At 37.6% G+C, this 12,234-nt stretch overlaps 1 protein-coding gene across 1 annotated transcript in view; it reads left to right on the plus strand.

The window, feature by feature from the left end:
• glra1 (glycine receptor, alpha 1) overlaps positions 1–12,234 on the plus strand; it is a 118,348-nt gene that overhangs the window by 12,071 nt on the left and 94,043 nt on the right. The window contains exon 2 of the mRNA XM_063000607.1: positions 8,907–9,031. Within this exon, the coding sequence (XP_062856677.1) occupies positions 8,907–9,031 (125 nt within the window). The remainder of the gene's footprint in view (positions 1–8,906; positions 9,032–12,234) is intronic.

Raw genomic sequence — 12,234 nt, forward strand, 5'->3', positions numbered from 1 at the left:
CATGGCCAAAAAAAAAGTCACCACCTGGATTTAACTAAGCAAATAGGTAAGAGCCTCCCATTGGATAATTACTGCATGGGTGATTGTTTCAGCTGGCAACAAGTTATTTAACCCTAACTGATGCAGTGAGAAGCTTCTCATTTGTTAAACAACCATGTCGAAAGACACATCCTGTGGTCGTGGAAAAGATGTTAATCTGTTTCAGAAGGGTCAAATAATTGGCATGCATCAAGCAGAGAAAACATCTAAGGAGATTGCTGAAACTACTAAAATCAGGCTAAGAACTGTCCAACGCATTATTAAAAAGTGGAAGGACAGTGGGGAAACATCATCTTCGAGGAAGGAATGTGGTCGGAAAAAAATCTTGAATGATCGTGATCGGCAATCACTTAAATGTTTGGTGAAATCAAATGGTAGAAAAACTACAGTAGAACTCAGGGATATGTTTAATAGTGAAAGTAAGAGCATTTCCACATGCACAATGCGAAGGGAACTCAAGGGATTGGGACTAAACAGCTGTGTAGCCTTAAGAATACCACTTGTCAGTGAGGCTAACCGGCAACAACGGCTTCAATTTGCTCGGGAGCATAAAGATTGGGGAAAAATGAATGCAACTCTAGACAGAAATAAATGTTGTGACATCGCAGAAGCTTGTGGAAATGATGCCACAGCGAATGCGTGCCGTAATCAAAGCTAAAGGCGGTCCAACCAAATATTAGAGTGTGTGACCTTTTTTTTGGCCAGGCAGTGTAGTTCACAGCACACACACACACACTCAGACTTATCTAAGAAGTTGGATGTCACATCCTCCCCAGCCTCTCCCAGTCTCCTCCTCATGCACTCTAATTTGTTTTCATGTCTGTGCTTGACGCCCCGTCTGTGCCCAATATTTTTTATTTGTTCCCAGTTATTGTATACACCTCTTCATCACTGTCTTACTGATTAGTTTGTGTATTGCTATTCCTCATGTTCATTTGTTTGGGGCCTAGTATCGACTGTCTGAGGTGTGAAGGTTTAATGTAATTTTGATTTATGTACCTGTGTTCTGTTCCTGTCCTGTTTTCATGATTCGAGTCTTATTATCCCGGTTGTAGTTTCTAGTTCCTGTCATTTGCTCATGTTACTGTTTTTAGTTTGATCTTCTGCTTTTGACTTGTGGATTATTCTTAGGGACTTTGCCTTAAATAAAACCCAATGTCAAGCCATGTGCCATGAACAGGACACCAATCTATTGCAGAGCCTGTCTGCATGTCTGTGTGGATGCCTGACTGGGTGTTAGCACCAGGATTCAACCCTAGTTGGTCCAGACTGTAGTTCTGTAGACTGTAGGTCCTTCAGCATGTTTATGGGAGGTGGAAGAAAAACCTGTGCAGGCATGGTCTAACAGTGTGTATATAGAGAAACCAGTTGTTATATTCGTTGTGTTGAGCTATTTGAATTGTTTGATTGATTTATTGCAAACAGCTGACAGTTGAAAGTCACTTGCAACTGCACATATACTGATCATAAATTAAGGAAACATGATAATCACTGTATAACACAAAAAGTCAGTTAAACTAAGGGACATCAGTTTGTCCAGTTAGGAAGTATAAGAGATTGTGAATCACTTTTACATGCTTTGGTGCAAATAAAAGTGACAAAAGGTGCACTGGAGAGGTGAGAGCAACACCACTCCAAAAAGGTAATGGATTTGCCACATTCAATTACTCACTTCTTATACTGATTATAGTGTTCTTGTCACCACTGGTAAAGTGAGGCGGTATCCACAGCCCTTTCACACACAGGTCTGGCTCCTCCAGGATAAAACATCATTCCAACATTCCAGCTCACTCCATGAGGGTGACATGAGGTAGACTGTCGTCTTCTGTTGGGACCTGTGCTCACAGTTGTAGCCCAGCGGTTAAGGTACTGGACTAGTAATCAGAAGATCACTGGTTCAAACCCCATCACTGCCAGATCGCTGGTTGAAACCCCACCACTGCCGGGTTGCTGGTGTTGGGCCAATTCAACACACAAAAAACAGCGAGCAACAGTACCATTTAAAGCCCGGACACAGTACCATTTAAAGCCTGGAGTATAGATATACAGTGCCTTGCAAAAGTATTCAGCCCCCTTGAACTTTTCAACCTTTTGCCACATTTCAGGCTTCAAACATAACGATATGAAATTGTAATTTTTTGTGAAGAATCAACAACAAGTGGGACACAATCGTGAAGTGGAACGAAATTTATTGGATATTTTAAACTTTTTTTAGAAATAAAAAACTGAAAAGTGGGGCGTGCAATATTATTCAGCCCCCTTGCGTTAATACTTTGTAGCGCCACCTTTTGCTGCGATTACAGCTGCAAGTCGCTTGGGGTATGTCTCTATCAGTTTTGCACATCGAGAGACAGAAATTTTTGCCCATTCTTCCTTGCAAAACAGCTCGAGCTCAGTGAGGTTGGATGGAGAGCGTTTGTGAACAGCAGTTTTCAGCTCTTTCCACAGATTCTCGATGGGATTCAGGTCTGGACTTTGACTTGGCCATTCTAACACCTGGATACATTTATTTGTGAACCATTCCATTGTAGATTTTGCTTTATGTTTTGGATCATTGTCTTGTTGGAAGATAAATCTCCGTCCCAGTCTCAGGTCTTTTGCAGACTGCAACAGGTTTTCTTCCAGAATGGTCCTGTATTTGGCTCCATCCATCTTCCCATCAATTTTAACCATCTTCCCTGTCCCTGCTGAAGAAAAGCAGGCCCAAACCATGATGCTGCCACCACCATGTTTGACAGTGGGGATGGTGTGTTCAGGGTGATGAGCTGTGTTGCTTTTACGCCAAACATAACGTTTTGCATTGTGGCCAAAAAGTTCGATTTTGGTTTCATCTGACCAGAGCACCTTCTTCCACATGTTTGGTGTGTCTCCCAGGTGACTTTTTATAGATATCTTTGAGAAATGGCTTTCTTCTTGCCACTCTTCCATAAAGGCCAGATTTGTGCAGTGTACGACTGATTGTGTCCTATGGACAGAGTCTCCCACCTCAGCTGTAGATCTCTGCAGTTCATTCAGAGTGATCATGGGCCTCTTGGCTGCATCTCTGATCAGTCTTCTCCTTGTTTGAGCTGAAAGTTTAGAGGGACGGCCGGGTCTTGGTAGATTTGTAGTGGTCTGATACTCCTTCCATTTCAATATGATCGCTTGCACAGTGCTCCTTGAGATGTTTAAAGCTTGGGAAATCTTTTTGTATCCAAATCCGGCTTTAAACTTCTCCACAACAGTATCTCGGACCTGCCTGGTGTGTTCCTTGGTCTTCATGATGCTCTCTGCGCTTTAAACAGAACTCTGAGACTGTCACAGAGCAGGTGCATTTATACGGAGACTTGATTACACACAGGTGGATTCTATTTATCACCATCAGTCATTTAGGTCAACATTGGATCATTCAGAGATCCTCACTGAACTTCTGGAGTGAGTTTGCTGCACTGAAAGTAAAGGGGCTGAATAATATTGCACGCCCCACTTTTTAGTTTTTTATTTCTAAAAAAAGTTTGAAATATCCAATAAATTTCGTTCTACTTCACGATTGTGTCCCACTTGTTGTTGATTCTTCACAAAAAATTACAATTTCATATCGTTATGTTTGAAGCCTGAAATGTGGCAAAAGGTTGAAAAGTTCAAGGGGGCTGAATACTTTTGCAAGGCACTGTATAATATCTAATATATAATATTTAATATATATCATGTCAGGCACAGACACAGACTTTTCTCACCTTGTCAGTATAGCATTGTTTTTCTCTGTCTACTCCACTTTAATAAGTAGGTTTAAATAAGGGGATTAGTCAGCTGCCATGCACCCTGTGGATCCATGAGGTGGTGGACCCACCAGGCCCCAAACCTGGACAAAGTAATTTGTGTAAATAAATGAACAAACAATATAATTAATTAATTATGGAATAATAGTTCTGGTCTTTTGAGATATGGGCATGTCTTAATAGTTCATCTGTAAGACCAAAAGTGAACGTGTTTAAAAGCTGACAAGACAAGGCTGATGGCTGCTTAGTTATCTCACGAGTCTGTAACAGAATGTAAAAGCTGGACGACTCTGCCCAGTGTCTCAAGGACATAAGTGCTTTAAATTCATTGCACTGTTTATTGATTATTGGTCCATTCTAGTCACATATTGATTCTGTGATCAGCAAAAGGATCCTTTGGGCTTATAATGTATAATTGTCCGTGCCGTAGTTTTGTGTGTGTGTGTGGGGGGGTTTGTTAGCACTGAACCTGAGAACATTGACTAGGGAGAAAGTCCATCACAGTTGTTTAAACAAGAGTAATAACCTTGAACAGCTGACCACCTCTGCTGGAACTTAACTGATTTAATACGATATTGGATTTTTGTATTGGTTACAATTACAGACCTTTAAAATAATACCTGATAATCATCTTAATGTGCTTTACAGTAAAGTGTACATTTATAACCATATTTATAATGACTTATACTAAAAAGCATTCATTAATTTTAATGAATCAAATGAATGAATTGACTCTTTTTGAAAATGACTTACAATTTACTACACACGTAAACAGAGTTCCACTTAAATAAGTCTCTATCTAAAATAAGTAGTAGTTATTTCATCAGTATGCATAAATACATTAATATTCAGCAATAGTTGTAACTGGCAAAAGGTTTTGTCCATAAACCCTCATTTCCCCAACAACATGTGCATTGAAATGTTTACAAAAGTGACCAGGTTATTTATTGCTTAAAACATGTGTCAGAACAACAATAGACAAATGCTATGGTTGGTTCATGTTAATTGGTATAGTGATTAAAAACACGTACAGTAGACCCTTGACGTACAAATTTAATTGGTTCTAAAGGGCTGTTCTTAAGTCAAAATGTTAGTTAAACCTATGTTTCCCATAAGAAATAATGTAAATAGAATTAATCTGTGCCAGACCTCCCAAACTACCCCCTTACCTAACCTTTCTAATGTCTTTTTTCTGTTATAAATACAAGGATATATTCCCTTAAATCTTAAATTATAGAATAGATAATACTGTAATAAACAATAATAAGGAACAATACACATTAGTACTATACTGTACATAAAAAACACACATCACATTTCAGTACAGTACTGTGCTGTACCATACACCATAATACATTTCCTTCTTTTTTTTATCAAATGTATCTACCAGAAACAACAATAACTTTCATACTGTACTACTAATAGTAATAGATGTTTTCATTTTCTCAGCACTAAGCTTTCTCTGCACCTTCTTTGGGGCCATTTTGATTTTGAATTTTACAAAATATAAAGAAAACACCAGAAAAACACTGCCCGCTGTCGCTTACTCTATAGAGAGAGAGAGACCGTCGGGGTCAACTTGTTTGTGACATCACGCGTTCAGTTCGTAATCCAAAATTTGTTTGTACGTTAAGTTAAAAAAGAAAATCGCCGAAAATCCAACATTTATTAGGAATTGTGTATATACAATGCAGAGACATTTTGCACCTTTTCAAGCACAGGTGAATAAAATAGATTTGTAATCAAAATATTTATTAATATGTGGGTCCATCACCATCACCACCGTTGATCTTGTTTAAAATACATGAATACCATTTTAAAATCTGACATTAACTGAGCCAAGTAAAGCCACTTCTGTAGATAACGGCTCTCACTGTGGTTTCCTGGAGTCCAAGAGCCTTTGCAAGGGCAACTGCAGACTGGTAGTCTTTATTGACTGTTTCACAACTGTATTTAATTCCCTTTTAGAGAGTGCCATCATGTGCTGCTTTGAGACCTTCCACAAGTCATCATATTAGGCAGGTGATATGCAGTGCCTGTTTTTTTTAGACATGCTGCTTGCTGTTCTTTATAATAACTGTTACTCCTGTGTTTCAGCTGATGTTTAGATGCTTACCAATGTTCATGTACCCTTTTTCATCTTTGTGAAACTTGGTTACTTTGTACTTTTACAGACAATTCATGATGGACTACACATCTCACATAAGCTATACACCTCACACAAAATTAAGACAATTCTGATGTTAATAGCTTATTTTGCCCAACAAACAGACAAGCAGTCAAGCAATAATAAATGATTTGGCCAGTGGTGTACCAGGGCACAAGTATTTAGCCTTAATTGGTAATTGTAGCACAGGTATACTCACTTTTGTTTCAATTTTTTTTTTTAATATATAATTTTTTTTAATGTTGTGTGTTTGACCTGATTGTTTTTATTAATTAATAAACAGCATATATCCTACTGTTAAAAGTAACCTAACATTAGTCATTTAATTCAATAGTAGTGATATTTATAATGGGTGTACTCATTTCTGTTGTATTCTGTAAATTGTTCTTGAGGTGTGTGTGTCGTTGTAGCGGTGCTGCTTGGTCTAAAAGATAAAGAAAGAGAACCTCTGCTCTAAATTTTGTTATAAATGTATTTTATTATACAGTATGACTGCAGAATTCATATAAAATGTTATTTTTAAACCATTGTTACCTGTGTATCCCTGTTTCATTCGCTTGTTAAAGTACAAAAACTACAATGTGAAGCGCTAAGCTGTGATCTGTATGCAACAGCGTATGTTATTTTTCATTCATTCATTCATTCATTCATTCATTCATATATTAAATCTATATGATGTGTTTTACTTTTACACTCCAGCCTTATGCACAATATCAACATAATTAAAAAAATAGCGAGATAGTTCTACATGAGCAGAAATGAACAAAACAGCTTTTGTTTGTGATTTTAATGCCTTTTAGCTCCAACGTTTATTATTCAAATATTATAAATGCATGACATTGTTCAAATTACTGCTTGCTCATATGCACTGATGGCTGAAAATTATGTAAATGACATCGACAACATTAGTCAAACAGTGACTTTATTGTTAGTTAACAATTAACCATTGACACTCATATTATTTCTATTAAAATTCCCTAAATCAGTGGTGGTATTAGTGCTTGTAGCTGTCATGAATTCAATTAAATATACAATTCTTATCCCTTAGTAAATCTTTACATGGACTTATATTGGAATAACTTGCTGGAATAACTAAGCTGGGCAATATGATGATATTGTTTTATTTAGTTATACCATTCTGTGATAAATGTGTCTACCTATGTTTGGCTCTTTCAATTACACACTGCAATATACTGTAGATAGTGATTAAAGCTCTGTGTGTAAACTGTGATACAAATCACAAATCAAAGATAACAAATTGGTTTGTTAAAAAGCCGAATCGAATTAGTTGTAAATATGTTCAGTCTGTGTTTTTCCTTACGTATTAAATATGTGCATTGGTAACTAAATTGTCCTTAGGTGTCAGTGAGCAACTGAGTGAGCACATTTGTTAAATGTTGTTAATAAATAATTGTAATAATTTGTTAATGTTTGTTAATAAATAATAGATGTTGTAAACCTTTACTTCAATGTATTTTAATGGCTGGCTTGCTGTAATGATGAGGTGGAAGCTGACGAAAGGTGGAAGCAGGACGAAAATAAATGGAATAATGAGACAGTACAGATCATATGCTGAAAGCAAAGCGATCTAGGAATACTCAAACATGTAAAGGGTGAAGCAATCGTAGACTTCTTTAACAGTAACGGAAAACTAATTAGATGAAAGACTTGTAGATGACTTTATAATCCATTCTTTATACCAAATTACATCTACATATGTACCCTCAGGTCCTGTTGTTGTAGTGTGTTATCATGCAGGTATTTGTTTTTATACTGTGAGTAGGGTGTACTATTACTTATGATGATTTTGTTTGTCTGTCTGTCTGTCTATCTATCTGTCTGTCTGTCTGTCTGTCTATCTATCTATCTATTTATACATACATACATACATACATGGGTGGCACGGTGGCTCAGTGGGTAGAACTGTCACCTCACAGCAACAAGGTCCTGGGTTCGATCCTCAGGTGGGGCGGTCTGGGTCCTTTCTGTGTGGTGTTTGCATGTTCTCCCCTTGTCTGTGTGGGTTTCCTCCGGGAGCTCTAATTTACTCCCACAGTCCAAAGACATGCAAGTGAGGTGAACCAGAGATACAAAATTGTCCATGACTGTGTTCGATATAACCTTGTGAACTGATGAACCTTGTGTAATGAGTAACTACTGTTCCTGTCATGAATGTAACCAAAATGTAAAACATGACGTTAAAATCCTAATAATAATAAACAAACTAAATTGTCCATGACTTAACATTAAAACTTGTGAACTGAGGAATCTTTTGTAACAAATAACTGCCATTTCTGTCATGAATGTAACCAAAGTGTGTTTAAAACATGACGTTAAAATCTTAATAAACAAACAAACAAACATACATACATACATACATACATACATACATACATGCCATCAATTAAATCCACTAATCTAATAATGTAGCATGAGACAATATGAACATTGATACAGGGATTGTTTTACTTTGTCTTTTTTAGCTAGTTACTAAAATACTATACATATATATATATATATATATATATATATATATACACTGGTAACTATACAGTAGTACATAAGTGAGGAACACTTACTAAATGTGACTTTTATTTACTGAATTATGATAGACTGTGTTTTTGTATCTAAAAGGTAAATTGTATTTAACAACTAAAATTAGCTGTAAACTGCATGTAAGTAGAATATATTTGTGGGTCTGATTTAAATTACAGTATATAATTGTTAAAAATGTTGGTAGACACAACTTGATGCTGGTATCATTATGATAACGATGATACTACTGTTGATGCTGGTAGGGTTTATGTTTATACTCGAATTTCCTCCATGGGGATCAATAAAGGAATCTTATACTATAACGTTTTTACATGCTGAATTATGTTGAAGTGTAAGCATCCCATAACACCCCTGTCTTCTTCTCTCCCCCTTTTCTTATTCTTTAGCTTGGCAGCATCCCAGCAAGCAGCAGCGCGGAAAGCTGCCTCCCCCATGCCCCCTTCAGAATTCCTGGACAAACTAATGGGCAAAGTGTCTGGGTACGATGCAAGAATCAGACCTAATTTTAAAGGTAGGTTTAACCCTGAGGAGACTGGCAAAAACGCAGGAATGTAGCCAAGCAGTGGCTTGGATTGAGTAGATGGAAATGCTTGGGCATGTGTCTTTTAGAGCTGGGGACTCAGTCCAAATTGCATATTGAGTAAGTGCATTCCGACCATTGATCACTGGTCAAGAAAAAGCCACATAAGCAAGTGATCAATTGTTCTATTGATCCAAAGTGTCTCCACCATCCGCTGAAATGCTCAAGCTTTACTGGGTTTCCTTCTAGAACACAAGGTGTCAGATTTTTTCTTCTAAAATCTGATTTAAGAAAGGCATTCTGTGAGTTTTTGTGGTGCCTAGTAAAGTTTGACGAGAATTACTAAAAACGCATTTGCATGTGAATGGAACAGCAAAGCTATGTCCACATTTCAGTGCAGAGAAGCATGACATAACATTAGCATGTGAAATTGGATTTTAATTTCTTTTCTTTTTTTTAAATGATCCCTTTGTTTATGACTTTTAGAGGCTATTTATTTGAAGGCTGTTCCTTATGAGGCTGTTCTTTGGCTGGCTACATTCCTGTATAAGGCTTATATTTTTTATCCTGATTCAGTGCTGGGGAAATGAACTGACAGTGTTGGAAATGGCCCCAATCCCAAAACTAGAGGTACTGAAAGATGCATGTCAGAGGTTTCCTTATCCATGACCAATACACAATGGTAATTATGACTGATCAGTCTACCTAATTAAAATCTATCTATCTATCTATCTATCTATCTATCTATCTATCTATCTATCTATCTATCTATCTATCTATCTATCTATCTATCTATCTATCTATCTATCTATCTATCTATCTATCTACTTACCTACCTACCTACCTACATACCTATCTACCTACCTACCTACCTAATCTACCAATAGAATCATCAAGTTGAAGTAAATAGTTTAAACACTCTTGTAAGGGATATGTATGCCTAGTTTTGGAATTCATCATCATTATATCAATTATTCTTTTTTAATAAAAGCAAAATTTAGTATTTAGAAGTTAGTTTCCAAGGTTGAACTTTTATGCTAGAAGAAGATTGAACCGACCACTGGCCGACCACTTGATACACTTTGTCTAATAGCTCCATATGTAACATACACTTACAGTATACACCGATCAGCCATAACATTAAAACCACCTCCTTGTTTCTACACTCACTGTTCATTTTATCAGCTCCACTTACCATATAGAAGCACTTTGTAATTCTACAATTACTCACTGTAGTCCATCTGTTTCTCTGCATGCTTTGTTAGCCCCCTTTCATGCTGTTCTTCAATGGTCAGGACTCTCCCAGGACCACCACAGAGCAGGTATTATTTAGGTGGTGGATCATTCTCAGCACTGCAGTGACACTTACATGGTGGTGGTGTGTTAGTGTGTGTTGTGCTGGTATGAGTGGATAAGACACAGCCATGCTGATGGAGTTTTTATCACCTCACTGTTACTGCTGGACTGAGAATAGTCCACCAACCAAAAATATCCAGCCAACAGTGTCCTATGACCACTGATGAAGGTCTAGAAGATGACCAACTCAAACAGCAGCAATAGATGAGCGATCGTCTCTGACTTTACATCTACAAGGTGGACCAACTAGGTAGGAGTGTTTAACAGAGTGGACAGTAAGTGGACACGGTATTTAAAAACTCCAGCAGCGCTGCTGTGTCTGATCCACTCATACCAGCACAACACACTAACACACCACCACCATGTCATTGTCACTGCAGTACTGAGAATCATCCACATCCTAATAAAACCTGCTCTGTGGTGGTCCTGTGGTGGTCATGACCATTGAAGGACAGGGTGAAAGCAGGCTAACAAAGTATGCAGAGAAACAGATGGACTACAGTCAGTAATTGTAGAACTACAAAGTGCTTCTATATGGTAAGTGGAGCTGATAAAATGGACATTGAGTGTAGAAACAAGGAGGTGGTTTTAATGTTATGGCTGATCTTGCCTTTACATATTTTAGAGATTAGCAGACCTAGCTTTGTTTGTAATAGTGCAGGTGCTGGTAGGTACAGTGTAAAGTGTTGAGTGAGAAAGAAATGTTTGTTGTGATGTTTTTTAATCCGCTTGAATGCTCTGATAGCTGAAGGTCTCGCTGTTTCTGTGATGGCGTGCGTCCTAATCCTGCTCTTGGTGCTGTTTCTTTGTACTGGATGCAGAAATGTTGTGCTGTTGCATTGGATGAATGCATTCTGACATTCTAAGCTGTGCTCCTAAACCTTTTAAGCTCCCTTATCTTTGATTGCAGTTTATTAAAAGTAATATCTTACTAATCAAAAAAGGCATTTTTAATATAAAAAACCTATAAACTGTTGGTCTGTAGACTATACCAAATTCGGATGGTATTTTGTAATTTACAAAAAGCCGATCTTGCAAAACCAACAATAATTTCTAACATGATTAGACAGCTGAGAACAGTTTTTCACTAACACATTTAAAAGAAATTGTTCAGGAATAGACTTGCTGTTCAAACTGGTTTTCTTGGCAGTGTTTCAGTGTACTGGTGTCCTTTTTGCATCATGTAATGAGTGAATTAGTGGACGGCACAGCACTTAGTTTTAATGCAAATCCTGGTGTATTTTTGTTTTGATGACTATAGATGGCAATTTGGGCAGCACAGTGGGTCGGTGGGTAGCACTGTCACCTTACAGCCAGAAGGTCTTGGGTTCGATTGCCAGGTGAAACAGTCCGGGTGCTTTCTGTGTAGAGTTTGAATGTCCTTCCCATGTCTGTGTGGGTTTCCTCCCAAAATCCAAAGACATACAGTCAGGTTAATTGGAGATACTAAAGACCCGCTAGGTATGAGTGTGTATGTGTGTGTGTGTGTGTGTATGTTTGCCCTGTGATAGACTGGCGATCTGCCTGGGGTATTCACCTAGTGATTCAGACCCATCGTGACCCTGAATAGAATAAAGCTGTGGTAAACAAACAATGAATGAATGAATGTAGCTGGCAATTCCTTTAGCATCTATATGGCCGAAAGTATATGGACATCCCTCATAGTTATTGAGTTCTAGTGTTTCAGCCACACCTGTTTCTAACAGGTGTATACAATAAATCATACTAAATAAATTAGATGCTCCTAACCATGTGACAACAGGTTGGGGAATGTCCTTTCCTGTGACAGCATGAACACATACAAAGCATAAAGCAAGGTCTATAATGACGTTGTTTGG

Source organism: Trichomycterus rosablanca, chromosome 8, assembly GCF_030014385.1.
Source record: "Trichomycterus rosablanca isolate fTriRos1 chromosome 8, fTriRos1.hap1, whole genome shotgun sequence".
Taxonomy (NCBI): Eukaryota; Metazoa; Chordata; class Actinopteri; order Siluriformes; family Trichomycteridae; genus Trichomycterus; species Trichomycterus rosablanca.